At 39.1% G+C, this 14,359-nt stretch overlaps 1 protein-coding gene across 1 annotated transcript in view; it reads right to left on the bottom strand.

The window, feature by feature from the left end:
- Positions 1–128: 128 nt before the first annotated feature.
- Positions 129–14,359, bottom strand: part of LOC108889381 (voltage-dependent calcium channel subunit alpha-2/delta-2) — a 36,185-nt gene continuing 21,954 nt past the window's right edge. The window contains exons 14-38 of the mRNA XM_018685806.2: positions 13,817–13,866; positions 13,540–13,629; positions 13,351–13,416; positions 13,033–13,107; positions 12,845–12,919; positions 12,588–12,659; positions 12,293–12,364; positions 11,800–11,861; positions 11,574–11,650; positions 11,400–11,460; positions 11,206–11,303; positions 11,019–11,109; positions 10,831–10,893; positions 9,322–9,425; positions 8,618–8,716; positions 8,386–8,477; positions 8,250–8,297; positions 8,017–8,088; positions 7,461–7,613; positions 7,328–7,380; positions 7,027–7,082; positions 6,452–6,575; positions 6,235–6,344; positions 6,027–6,109; positions 129–5,451 (exon numbers count right to left, since the gene is read on the bottom strand). Of these exons, the coding sequence (XP_018541322.1) occupies positions 5,356–5,451; positions 6,027–6,109; positions 6,235–6,344; positions 6,452–6,575; positions 7,027–7,082; positions 7,328–7,380; positions 7,461–7,613; positions 8,017–8,088; positions 8,250–8,297; positions 8,386–8,477; positions 8,618–8,716; positions 9,322–9,425; positions 10,831–10,893; positions 11,019–11,109; positions 11,206–11,303; positions 11,400–11,460; positions 11,574–11,650; positions 11,800–11,861; positions 12,293–12,364; positions 12,588–12,659; positions 12,845–12,919; positions 13,033–13,107; positions 13,351–13,416; positions 13,540–13,629; positions 13,817–13,866 (2,042 nt within the window). The 3' untranslated portion in view covers positions 129–5,355. The remainder of the gene's footprint in view (positions 5,452–6,026; positions 6,110–6,234; positions 6,345–6,451; positions 6,576–7,026; positions 7,083–7,327; positions 7,381–7,460; positions 7,614–8,016; positions 8,089–8,249; positions 8,298–8,385; positions 8,478–8,617; positions 8,717–9,321; positions 9,426–10,830; positions 10,894–11,018; positions 11,110–11,205; positions 11,304–11,399; positions 11,461–11,573; positions 11,651–11,799; positions 11,862–12,292; positions 12,365–12,587; positions 12,660–12,844; positions 12,920–13,032; positions 13,108–13,350; positions 13,417–13,539; positions 13,630–13,816; positions 13,867–14,359) is intronic.

Genomic DNA, 14,359 nt, shown 5'->3' with positions numbered 1-14,359 from the left:
TCGCTCTCATAATACATCCACTGGGGAAGGTTAGATTATAATGTATATACATGGATGTATTACAATACATACACCCTCTTGCCCCTGCGTAGAGCCTTCCCCGGTGAGGAACAATAACGATTCAGAGCTGAAGTGAAAAATATCAATAGCATTTAATCACCAAAGATATAAACATTTAAATATCCATTTTGTAATGTGACTGACAAAATCTTTACAAAGTTAACCTTCATCTTCTGCTGACTGCTTCACATCGTCTGTACAAAAATGAGGTGGCGTTGGAGACTGGCACAAAGAAAGGAAAACTGTCCCGAGTAAACGACAACGTCAGCGAAACGAAAAGCAAAGTTACAGCAAAAAACATGAACATTCTTATCTTTTGATACTCAGTAAATAAAAGGACACAGACATACAGTAAATATAGATATTTTTGTCTGTTTTGCAAATTTTCTTGTAAACTGCTTATTGTGCCCACGCAAGCTTCGATCACATTCAGTTCCTTCCTGTTCAGTACAAATATTATCCACAATACCCAAATAAATAACAAATAAATAAATAAACACATAAATAAATTAAATAAGCAACACTTAAATCTATTTCATAAACAAAGTTCATCAATAAAGGGGCATCCCCTCACATGCCACTGCCTTGTTTGGTTGTTATACAGCCTTTAAATGCATGAATCATCATCATTTGCTTTTTATGTCACTTGGAGACATTTTTAATAAATAAATGACAAAAGTTTTGATCAGGCAGTATGTTGCTCATAACTCTAAACTTTGTGCTTTTACTTGCAGCAAAACACCTAAAATTGCAAACACTGACAGTTATTGTAGGCTTCACTGAAGTCAAACTTTCAGCTTCATTCGGTTACACACACAGCAAAGAGCTCTGAGGCCTCCACATCACCCATGAAAATATCCACAGAGGGGCGCCATCGCTTCTCCCCACGGTGCTGGAGAGCTGGATGTGGACAGGAATGTAAAATATCCATCAGGCTATGTACACAAATCTGTAAATTGTTCAAAATATATCATGCAAATAAATACCGGTAGTTTAAAACGAAACTACAACACTGACCTCAACAGTAGTAATATATTGTAGGCTATAAAGAGTTCCACAAAATGTCTTTCCTTCAATGTACAACAGTGTTGTTTGAATAATGCAATATGACCTAATGTACATACTGCAGGTCTCAGAGTAAAAGCTTTTTTTTTTTGTTTTGTTGTTGTTGTTGGTTTCTGTAAGCAGTGTTTTTGCTGAGGTCTCCAAACAGTGTTGAGCTTTAATCTGCTTCTCCAGGTCCCCACCATGCTTGGGTACAGCAGAGATGCACGACAGTAGGTATACTGTACATAAACATTCACTCGTTTCAGTCAGGCCTAATGGAAAAGTACATGTTTCCAACAGGCTTCAAATATAGAATATACAGTGTGCAGATGGAACAAAGTAGAAATCTATGAAAATGGACAGTGTCTGTGCTTTGATTCAAGGCTGAACCACAGTGTAGAGATAAACAACACGTAGCAGAAGGGCAACAGGGTTTGTTCTCTTCGCGTCAACAAAACATCTGTCCATGAGAAGGCAGGAGGGGGAGGCCAGCTGCTCAACACACTTCATGTTGTGCTCTTTAGAAATGTTTCGTAAGTTCATGAAGAGCATCTTCTTTTATATATTTGCTAACCGAGAGAAGTCCATTTAGAGTTGAACCGTTGCAACCCCTTGAAAATTCAAGTGTGTCCTTCACATGGCCTGCAGGAGGAGCGTCCACAGCTAAAATCCAAATCTTCCTGCCATCCAAAAAACAAGTGCAACAAGGCACTGCAGGGTGGAACACCAGGCAGACGGAAAAAAAATACAGCGGTTTACAAATACTTTGTCAAAAAGCTTTTTAAAAATATCCTCTGCTACCTCTGTAACCAGAGTCAGGGGCTGTTGAGTAACTGTGGGAAAATGTTTTCAGGGTTTTACCATGCATAACTCCTTAGGAATGAAACACTGATGCACTGTGAGGTTACAGAATCACCGTTCAGTCTTTTTGTTGCTTTAAAGTCACCCTCCACTTCACTTGGATGTTTGACCTTCACTGTGCAGAAGGATGTATGTGCAGAGTTTGACACAATTCACATGTTTTGAAGAAGTAACATTTCTTTCTTCTTCAATTGGACTTTAGTATATACAAGCATGAAGCACAAAGTTTGTAGCCAATCATTGTCTAATAGTCATGTGTGATGTGGAAATGTGATGCTTCCAGTGCACACACACTGAGAGTCGACTTTACAGTGAACATAGGAAACATCCTGTGTCCATTATTTAAACTTTTGATACAAAAATGTAATTTAAACTAACTATAATTTGATAAATGAATATTATGTGAATAAAATCATATCAAACATATATAATTATTCCAAGCAGAGTGTTTCTATAGCTCTGTTTTAACATCACATATGCTGTAGCTTTGTAAATGAGTTTGGTAAAAACAGCCTGTCAGGTTACTGGACACTCTGCTCGTTCTTTGACTTTCAAATTCAGGCATTTTTCAAGCAAAACATACCAAACATTTGCTTGGTCCAGCTTGTACAGTGCGAGGATGTGGTGCTTTTCTATTTAAATTGAATATTTCTGGACAGGAGATCAGACAAAACAAATCTTAAAAAAACCTCCACTTGGGCTCTGGGACACTATGAGGGGCCTTTTTCTGTTATTTTGTTGACACTGTATTGACAAAACAACCAATTGATTAATTGAGAATAAATAATGGGCAGAGTAATTGATGCTGAAAAAAATCAATTGCACACTAGCACATGGTGCAACACCTCTATAACCATATAGTCAGTACAGTCAGATGCCTAACGGTGACTAAACTGCTACGTCTTCCAGCTTAATAATTTAGTAAAAAGTTGAATCAGATATCGCTGTCATGAAGAGCTATGCATGATAAAATGAAAATATTCTGCCACAGAGATTTGTCACTTTCAATTAGATATCAGGGGAATCTCAACAGAGGATCAAAAAGCATCACATACTGATAATATACTGATAACACCGAAAGCTGTTCAGAAGCTACATTCCCCATACAGAAGCATACATAAGTGCATAAATTCAGGTTTGACAAGTAGTGATGATACAAGATACAAAAAACAAAGAGTTTCAAACAACAAATGGTACACATTTAAAACGTGTTGGCTGCACACAGAAGTCTGCACATTTTGTGCACAAAGACTACATGTACACACTGCATGTAAATTATTCTTTTGATCATAAACCGAATATCAGCGGCAGAATAAAGTGTCCAATTATAATAGCATTGTTGCACTAAACACTGCGCAGTGTTCCTAAATATTATGGTCAATTGAGGATATACTTGTAATTTACAAAATCGATTAATGTTTGATGATTTTGGTCTCTGTTGTTTGATTTTACATCTTTTAACAATTTCTCACTTGACTGGAAGCACTTCAAGATCATACCAAGTATCTGTGGAAGCATTTCATCAAAACAAACCTTGACTTGTACAATCCTTGTATCACAATGAAACTACAGGAATGTTTCATCATTGATATGTGTTATGAAAAGTCACAAAACCTTGCTGGAAGTCTAACACTGGTATTTTCCATCATTCTGGTTTTTTTCATCTGTTGTCCCATAGGTCAAAGTGCTCTCAGAAAATAATTTTAGGGGAAAAAAATCATCTAAATTATGTCAAAAATCTGATGGATCAAAAGATTTAAGAAATAGACGGTGGTTGAGATGGCAGCAGGAAATCATTCTGGGTCGTGTCATGTGTATGATAGAGTGAAACTGTCTTGGCAAAAGTCAGAGGTGGACTGAAAGACACTGAAGTGAATGTGAGGTTAAGGCTCGGATCTACTATCATGTAAAAACAGTTAAGTGCAGTAGCTCCTCTATGTGCAAAGACATTTATCAGGACCAGACATGCAAAAGAAAACAGAAGCAGTAAACTCATTTGAAGCCAACAAAAGCAAAAGCTGCCACAAGCAGCATCTGAGCAAACTTACAGGTGGGAGTTTGAACCATAAAGCTCGACCACCAGCTGATTCTGTCTATTTATTGTCTACTTATTTACATCTTCATGCTGTAGCAGTGAGCTTAATGTGTGGTGTGCACAATGTAAAACTATCAGTTGTGTAAAGCAGCAGTTGTACTGTATGGAAAGTGTAAATCCATACCAACAAAAATTCATATAATTAGAGTATATTCCGAGTTGCTCGGAATACACTTACACAATGAAAGATCTAAAAACTCAGAATAAAGTCTCATCAGAGTTGCTGTAGCATTCAACTGTGTTCAGCCAATCACAGATCTCCTCTCAATAAAAGCCAGCATGTGTGCAGCTTTGTATTCAGATATAAACCATTTGCCCAAGTACTGCATTTGGGTGCACTGTTGCAGTTGCTTCTACTTAAGTATTTCTATTTTATGCTACCACTATTAGAGCTATGGACCAATGTTTTTATGAGGGGGTCCTTGTTTTGAACCGCGCATGTAAACAGAAGTTTTGTTTACAAGAAAACTGCACAGAGCACCTTTAATACGTGAACTTCACTGCATCGAAGAAGAAAATATTGCACTTTTTACTCTTCTACATTTATCTGTCAGCTATAGTTCCTAGATCTTGTTTTACAATTTTACACAGAACACCTATGATGAGTTTTTAACACTACTCATATAAAGTAGTGAAAATTTGCTCCATGTTGACAAGCCACAACACTGAAATGCATGTTAATAGGTAATATAACACTGACAAATTCACTTTGTTGCCAATACTTGCTACCTTTTCTGTTAAGTAAAATTTTCACTTTTACTTGTAGCAGAGTATCTCAACAATATGGTATTGCAACCTCACTTGAGTAGATTTGAACACTCAAAATTAATCCAACTGAGTTTTTAGGTCCTTTGTAACATCACAACCACACCCAAAATCAAAAACTGATGGAAATTTGTTCCAGCTGGTTGGTTATTTATTGACCTGTTAAAAGTATATTTTGGCTGCCTCCCTGATTTTTTGGGTGATTGTTTATGCGGCTGAACCCATGTGCACAGAATTTCAAACATGCTTGTCCTAATGTAATTGGCATGCATACCCAACACATTCTTTGCCTATGTTTTGCACTCAAGCCCTGAAACACCTACAAATGCATAAGCAATAAGGCAAAAAACACTAAGAGCTGATCTAGTTTTTTGTTTTCTTTTTCTTCTTTTTTTTTACCCTTAGCACGGTGCGCTTTGTGCTGTTTGTAGATCAAAAAAGAATTTTGCAGTTACTGTTTGATCTGACCTTCAGTAGATCCGAGCCTTAACCCAGAGAGATGAAAGATGTCGGAGTGTTTGCACGTGTCAGAGATGAAAGAGAGGCAGAATAAGCTGAATACAGAGAAGGACTCCTATGGAGGACTGCAGAGAATGACCCCGTCCACACTCTGACGTGTTTTCCTGCAAAGAGAGTTAACAATGAATGAACCAATCCTTGTGGTTGTTTGCAGTTTATGAAAAAAGAATTTGTGCCTTAGTCTTCAGAATGATTTGGAACATTCTGAGGAAATTATTATTTTCACGTATATAAATTTTGAGATTATTGCCACACAAAGAATAAGTCAACACAGGGAGGATTAAATCACAGCATGCAGAAGAAGGCTTGCTGAAGTTCACTAGCTACAATCCTAGATGGTTAAATAGACTTTACAGTTTACAGAGCTAGGGTTCTGAGAGAAGTTTATCAGATGGACAGGTCTTTCTATTATTTTGCCCAAAAAATTTATATCAGTGAGAGTAGGCTAAATATGAGAAACACCTCTCTGTATAATGCAATAGAGTTCAGCAACGTGACAGACTACAGCCTGCAAAATGACCATGAAGTTGAATCAACACCTCTCTAAGACAGTTAGTGAACATAATAACTTCATGAAGGTAGGACTGTTTTATTAGATCATATTAGTTTCAGCTAGGTTTTCCCCAAAAACTGGCAACTGAGTGTATAATGGCTTTATAGAGATAGTTGATCTACTTACTAAGGCACTGTAGTCAAAGCAGGAAGTCGGGCCTTTACGATATCGTGCGTTGCTCAGTACTTCACATGGATTCTCCTCTTGAACTGTTTGTTTTTAGTCAAGGGAGGCAACAGTAACAGCAAACTCAACCTGCCACACAAGATGGATGAGCTTTCCACCTTCAGCACAAATGAAAGCACCACAGAGCATGTGAGCACAGAAAGGATACACTCTGTCCTGACCTGGGTCAATCTCTCGATCTCACAGGAGCTGCAGGGAAGTGTCTCAGCAACAACAAAGAGCAGGTTTGTGTTTTCTATCCGCTTTGCGTGGAACAGCCTGTAAGAGACAGTGATGGATATTTAGCTGACTCCATATGTACGGTGCAGGTCTGAGAGCACAAAACACACCGCAAACATAATTTGCTGACGGTCCAGAAAACACACCGTGAGCAGTTTCCACAGTCCTGCAACACATTGTAGGAGTTGGTGGTGTTTGTAAAGTAGAACTGGCTTTGGATGGTCACACAGCTGCTTTCTTTTGTCTCAAAACCTTCAACTAGGACACGATCTGAAAGACAAACACAAATAAATTCAGCATTTTATGTGGTATTTGTAAAACACTCCTAAAGATCATCATTTTAGATGTAGAAGTAGCTGTTGTGCTTTAGTTTAAATTGGTTTTCACCCAGATTTTATGCACATAATATATTCATCCAAAATTTGTTGTTTCCTGGTGCAAGAACACCCTGTTCGTTGTTAAGTTCTCTTTTAATGAGGACAGCTCAGGACATGATTCTGGTAACAGAAGTGTTAGGGGAAAAATGAGGACAAAATGCAAATAAGTTGCTGATTATACTGTGAGTCCCTCAAAGTAAATAAAAATTTAGAGTGCTAAAACAATTTACACAGAGATTTTTGTAGAATTAACTTTAACTCATTTTTAAATCAAAACAGAGTAGTAATTAATCCATCAGCTCATGCACGCATCTCCACACACACAGACTGAGTCGATACATCACCTTGGTGGAGCCAGCTGTTGTAGGCCAGTCCATACAGTAGTTGCTGGACCACAGACCTGAAAAAGTGGTAACATTGCACCTTGTTAAAGAATGAATTACATTTTGGAAGCATCAATAAATAACAGTAAACACATGTCACAGCTAGAGTAACACTGAGCTGAAAATAGTCGAGCACTGAGGGGCAGCTGCCAAGCAGGAAAAAAAATATTGCCTTCCTGGTTGTGCAGTAGTCTTTAGATTGTTTTAAAGGGCAGCTCACATGCTCCTGGTGTCATCTGAATTGCAGTAAACAAAGTCTCACCATGCCACTGTGGACGTCCACCAGGCCAAGCTCAGAATGTCAGCGATGGATGGCTGCAGAAACAGAGTGTAGTTTGAGATGAAGGCAAATGTTTAACTGTCCCACAATCTAAAATCTGCAGGGCGTCTCTTACCACAAAGATGCCCCTTGGAGCTGCACCGGTGTGGCTGCTGCTGACCGGTTCACATGCAGACTGGTAGTGAAAAGACTGACGGCGGGTGAAGATTGAGTTGTTGTAGAGTGCATGCATCAGGTACGGGTCCACATCACCAAAGAAAAGACCGATCTGTGATGGACAGTCGGGTGAAAAAAGATCAGGGAAACAGCATCAGCATCATATGGTGGTTGAACTTAAAGTTTACTGGTTTGTATTTGTTTCATTCTCCTCCTGGTTCTTGAGTTCAGTTCAGTTGAGCTCAATATTTTGTGTCTCTCACTGCATCAATATTTTATTGATGCAGTGAGAGACATGATACAAACATGGAATACTGAGGGCTATCAAGAAAACAAAAATCACTCTGGGTTGATCAAAACCCCAAAAACAAATTCACAAGAAAATCTGAAAACACACTGAGGATGTCTCCAACAAGAGACCTTGAAAACATGATTCTGAATACTAATTCCTTTGTTTGGCATCAACAAACAAAATAAGGCATACTGTGGAAGCACATTACCGCACACGGACATACCTTTCTCCAGTGATCTCTCTGATTGGACATAACCAGGAACCCACCATCATCAATGAGATAGCAGAGGAGGTCCTACAGACAACAGAACAGCACAGTTTACTTCAAGGGAGTGGTACACATAGATACACTGTTACAAAGAGCTGAACTGATGAAACTGTCTGGCTGTAGAGTGGCTGGTCTGCTAAAGTTGTTGTTGATATGAGGGTAAAATTAAAAATTTAAAAGGTTCTCACGTCAGTGTTCACTTCACAGTCCATCTCACAACTTCTCGATGGTCCACACTGTTAAACAAAATGTGTAATGAGACATTAATGTCACTTTTGTTTGGGTGGTTTATAATTATCAGTAAACAGTGACATCTCTCTGAACCTTGTGGGAGCCCTGTCGACTGTCTGACACGTTGCTGGCCAGGATCTTAAACTTGTCCACCCATGCCTCCAAGTCCAGCTTCACTCCAACCACTAAGAGAAAAAACGCACAGGAGCAGACCGAAGACGGTAACAAGGAGGCAAGAAGCAGCATTTTAATCAAAAGAAGTTAAACCAAAGGTAGCTGAAATATGTGAAGGTAAGATTTGTCCACATGAAAGCATTTTTCTTACCTGCAGGTTTGAGCAGTTTGCCTCCTAAATTAACCTCTACAGCTGAACTAACCAGGATTCCAACAGTGCCATTTTCTGCACCTACAGGGTCGTCCAAGGCTGTTCATTAACAAAACGTGATTAGAAAAACTGATGACAGCTCACAGTCTGAACAGATGTGTAAATGCTGAATTTATCAGTTGAAGTTCATGTTTAACTTAAATTAACCATCATTTTGAAGTTGTCTGACAAAAACTTGAACATGGATTTTAACTTGAGATGCACATACGGGACAAAATATTCTCAACTCAAAGTCCTCTAACTTGTTTTATCAGAACTTTCAACTACATCTCATGGTCTTCATCACTGAATGGAACTGGCTCAGGGGACCTAATGGATTATGTGTGGGTGAAGATAGTAACCAATGATCTCAGTTCAAAGACTGAGAAAGACGTTCTACACTTAGGTCACTTATGTATGTACATCTGCAGAGTCTCTGCTGGTAACCTCAAGGTAACAAGCTAATCTGCTCCTAGCTCTCACTTCATATTTGCGCAACAGTTATGAGAGTGGTATCAATCTCCTTATCTATCTCTCAGCAGGAAAGTGAAAAAGAGTATTTGCAACTATTCCTTTAAACAACCTTTTAGATAAACGTATTAGTATCAGTTTCACTTGATAAACTAAAATCTAGTAAAATAAAGTGCATTTGCTCAGGTACTCACATGATTTTGATGGAGCTCTGAACATGTAACCTCTGTTGTCAAGGCTCCTTCTATAGTAATTTGAATTAAAGGGTTCAGGATCTTCATCCCATAACTCTGCAGCTCTGTAGAAACATAACACAAATCATTCATTGTTTTGCAAAAAAACTAGAATTACTGCTTTGCGTTTGAATGCCTCTGCCAACCAGTCAAGTTGCACTTAATTAGCGTGTGAATTCTGTAGCTTTAGCCAAAAATATGTTTTGTGCGGTCACTGTAATATTGACCTCTGACCTTTGACCACAAAATATAATTAGTTCATTCCATGTGTCCAAGGGAATTTTTGGGTTTTGAGTGAACTCTGAGATGATTCTACAACCACTTTGCATTGATTCTGTCTGATTTGACACCTGATGAGGCAGAATAATTCTCTCTCTCCTTTACCAATAGGCCAGAAACACCTGAAGTTCTTTTCTTATGTCCTTCATCTTGGTGTTGGACTTCAAAATTCAAGGCTTGAAGCTACAACCTCAAAACAATGAGCTGCTTGACAAGACACGCTTGAACTCAGTTCCTTGGAGTTTTTGACTCTTTCCTTCAAACCCTGAGCTTCAAAATATAGCAAGCATCACAAGGGCTGAATGCTTGATCTCAGAACATCAGAGTAGTCATCTTGCTCATTGTTTATGTGGGACTAAGGGCCTGCATCCACAGGCAGCTGTTCAGTGATGACAGCGCTCAATGTCCTTGGTGAAAAAAACAGCAAAAATAGCACAATATTTGGAACACTGCTGAGCTTGTCAGTGTTTGAACTGCAACCTCAAAATTTATGTGTCAAATTTGTGTGGAGGCTGTTCTTCTAGAATGGTGTTGGAAATTTTCACACACAGTTCAGTGTAGACATTTTAGAGTCTTATTGCCACAGCATCTAGTGGCCATTAGATTAGCTATCCTGTGTTTTTGAAAGTTGTGTCAAATTTCCAGAAGAATCAGGAATTTTATTTTTTAGGAAATAAGCACCCTTGCATCCTGGTCAGTACCAGGTCTTGGGTTTAAAAAGTATTTTTATAGATAGATAAATAGACAGATAAAATTAATTTCATTCATTTGCTTTTTGCAGCTCATCAGAGGTACTGAGATGTTTTTAAGTTGGAGCCACAGTCATGATTGCACTTCACAGTTTTGGGGTTCATTACAGAAAAGCTTTGTTCGAAAATCTCCTAATGCCTCCTTTGCATTGTTGGTGTCTGTGTTTACATGGAATTTGTTTAAGATAAGAACCACACAGTGACCTTGACCTTTGACCACCAAATTCTAACCAGTCCAACCTTGAGTACAAGTGTAAAGTAAATTTGGAGAAATTCCCTCATAGATTACTGAGATATTGCGCTCATGAGAATATGATGGATGGACGGACAACCCAAAAACATAATGCCTCCAGCCTGCTGCTGGTGCAGAGGCATTAAAAACAGACATGATATCTGTGAGATTACTATTATACTAGAAAGTACGCATTTTAACTTTACTCACATGTTGGGGAAAACCCGCGTTATTCCTCCATCTGTGGACGCAAACACAGCCAGGAAGCCGTACCTGTAAGAATTAATTTTGACTTAGCAAATTCTGTGATTTGCACAATGAATCTCTTTCTAAAAGGCAAGTTTTTTGCCATAGTAGATGGTGTGTACACTGTACAAAGCAACGACAATCTGACTCACGAATTCAGGTCCTTGTTCTTCCATACACGAGAGGCCAGCTGCCCAATAATCCTAGAATCCAAAATCAGGTTGTGGATGAGGCCTTGGTCACCTGGGATGAAAAGAAAAGCAGATAATCTCATTGGTGTGTCTGCACTGCGGCAGATAAACTACTACTAAAAACCTGTTAAAGCACCATGTAACTCACACTCATCAGATTCTGGAGAAATATCCAGCATGAGCGAAAGGAAGTTCTGCAAGAACTGGGTGTTGTTGTCAGAAAGCTGCAGGCGCTTGCAGTATTCCCTGCAGAGAGAGAACACAAATATATAATAATAACTTTCCCTTTACTTACAGAAGAGAAAGAGTGGAATGAAAAGAGGGAAGAGAGAATGCAGCCACCTTGGAGCCAGAAACACATGTCCTGATGATTCAAAGGAGCTGGGCAGCAGCGACTGCATATCTGTAACAAAAGACAGAGAGAGAGAGGAGGTGATCCACGTTGCTTCATCTCATCTACTGCATGTGTTACTTCTTCATATAAAAACAGAAACTTGAAAGCTCCCTGGTACTCACATTGGAGCTGCAGCATCACATCACTCAGGTCTGCCTGGATGTAGTACTCATTATAGGGGGGTAGTACCAAACCAAGACTGCAGGTGTCGGCATCCCAACAGGAAGAGACATGAATGAGGAGACACAGAAAGAGGAAGGGTCTTTAGATTCCATCCCTGTGTGCAGTACTGACCAGACCACAGGTGGTTAGTTATTATCTGTAATTCATAACATTGTGACCACTCACCTGTAATCTGTACCGTTGATAGGAGTCCAGGTGTAACCCCTGTACACCTCATCGATGTATTGCTACAGTAAAGGAGATAATAAAGGAGATTTAACCACTTTTAGTTTAATATGTATGTTCCGGTAATACAGTTTTGTTTTTTGATTCAGTTAATTTAAAGATCTAATCTGTGATCAAATTGTTAATACCAAAATGCAAAAACATTTGACACTAGTAACGCTTTTTTTACACTAATAACATTTGAAGAAAAACTGGTTTATATGTTCAATTTAGAGCAACAGAAAGAAAACACAAGATGATAACTGCAGTATGCTTTTAAGCCAATGCCAGAATGAGACTAATAAAAAACTTAGTATTGGAAATTTGTTGAAATTAAACAAATTATTTCTCCTCTTTATGATAAGTCTTACTAGGATTTGGACTTTAAATCATAACTACTATGAGACTATAAAGTTGAAATGTATGAAGCTTCTCAGAGGGAGAATTTACTTACCTCGTCAATCGACTTGATGAGAGTTTTGACCTGCATTTCGCCCGGTCTTCCATCGATCATTTGTCGGCGGATCTAGGGCAGGAAAACACAGTGTTATCAGTCAGAAACATGTTGCAAAAACATGTTGCGTGGGCCTTCAGTTACCTGCACAGGACACTACAGACTGGTAGGCAGATTGTCCTGAGGCAGACAGTGTTGTTCACTGGCCCGGTAATAACTTTGAACATGAACAGCAAGGAACAGAAAATGCCTGAAACCAGAGACTTTTCAGTTCCGCTTGGCACTAAGTGCTCACCTCCTCTTTATTGCCGTCCTCCACCTCTGCATCTAGGAAGTCCAGCGTCACAGGTTCAGGGAGGTTCACAAGCTGAGGAGTCAAGAGAGGGAAAGACATTTAATTACAGTAACATCAAATATAAAACATCAAATCATTCGAATTGTAAAACCTAAAGTTACAGTAAATGGACCTGTAATGGCTATCCCTTCCTGCTTCTCAAAACAACTACACACAGTGTACATACAATGCTTTTTGTCAGGTTAAATATAGATCACCTTTGGCTGGAGATTAGGATGTAGGAGAAGATATCCATTTGGGTCGATCGCAAATATGTATCCATTTGCTCCAAGCTGTTTGGGACAGAAAAAAGTGAGAAATGGAGATAATATCCCTGTCTAATGTCTAGTGCAAGCACAAATGAAGAGTTATGTGACTAATAGTGGAGCTAATGTGATGCACATACATTGTACCGTGGTGTCAGTCGCTTTATCTCATCAAGATGCACGTCAACTCCCATGACACCTAATATCAGCTGATTCTGGTGAGACAGCAACAATACATTTAAATAGTTAAAGGAATAGTTTGGCATTTAGGAAATACAAGGAAGCAAGGTTGGTTATCTTCGCTTCCTTTAAAGGTAGTCATTTGGTATTCAGCAATATTACACAACAGAGCTAAATTCTGCCGTTTAAAGGTAATACATAAAGCAAACTGAGAAAGTGACCATAGCCTGTGATATGTAAACATAAAAACACTCAACCTGCCATGCTATTACCATTACCTGTGAGTTTCCATCCATGGTGAGATTAAATACAGGAAGAGTCCCAGTTACTACCATGCCAAGACCCTACAGATTCCAAAGACAAAGCCACAAATAATATAAATTATGACTTTTTAAGTGTGTGTACAGTATCTTTAATGCATTTATTATGTTTTATGAGGTCCACCCAGTGGGGTCGTGCAGTCTCACCAAAGCATCCTGATATACATTGGTCCACTGAACCTGCTTGGCATCGCTGCCTGCCAGAACCATGGGGCGCCCCAGCACGTCGAGGTACTCCTGACAAAACAAAAGAGAAACGTGACCGGCTTCAGCTTCACAACAACCAACAACGTCAGGCCACAGGGAGAATTAGGATGTGCAAATAAATGGAGGTAGATGTTTCCACAGAGTGAGCGAGTGCCACAAGGAGAACTAGAAACAGTGAACGGGGATCAGCTGTGTCAGAGGCACTAGACAAACCCACCTGGGTGTTAATCCTTATAGCACAGATGGAACGGATCTCAAAATAGTAACCTGGCAAGCAATGGAGAAAAAAAGACAAACAGAGAGAGGGAGAGAGAGAGAGAGAGCATGTGTGAGCGATGCTTTGAAAAAACACAGGAGTGGTGCTCATAAATATTCCAGATTTTACTAGATGTTACTAGACTGGTGACTCAGCCACTTAAATCCCACAGATAGGAAGCTTGAAAATGAACATTGCTGAGCTTTAAAACTGGCATCTTTCAAATTATATACAAACATACTTTGTGACCAACATAGATGGTGATCATTTAACTGTATCTTTCTTTACCTCATTTAAGATTTTTATGAATAATCCCAAACAGCATAACTGACACTGTCGACTTAACTATAGGAGAAAATATCTATCATTATAAACATGTTGCATGTTTCACTATGCTGAAGCATACATAGTGATGGACACAGTGAATGATGGGCCGTCTTAATCATGACAAGGTGTGCATGAACCTGAGATGACTCATGGGACACACACCACCTTTGGAGGCCT

The sequence above is a fragment of the Lates calcarifer genome, linkage group LG12 (assembly GCF_001640805.2).
Source record: "Lates calcarifer isolate ASB-BC8 linkage group LG12, TLL_Latcal_v3, whole genome shotgun sequence".
NCBI classification, from domain to species: Eukaryota; Metazoa; Chordata; class Actinopteri; family Centropomidae; genus Lates; species Lates calcarifer.
The sequence above is the reverse complement of the archived record's forward strand: the minus strand, read 5'-3'. Positions and strand labels throughout refer to the sequence as shown.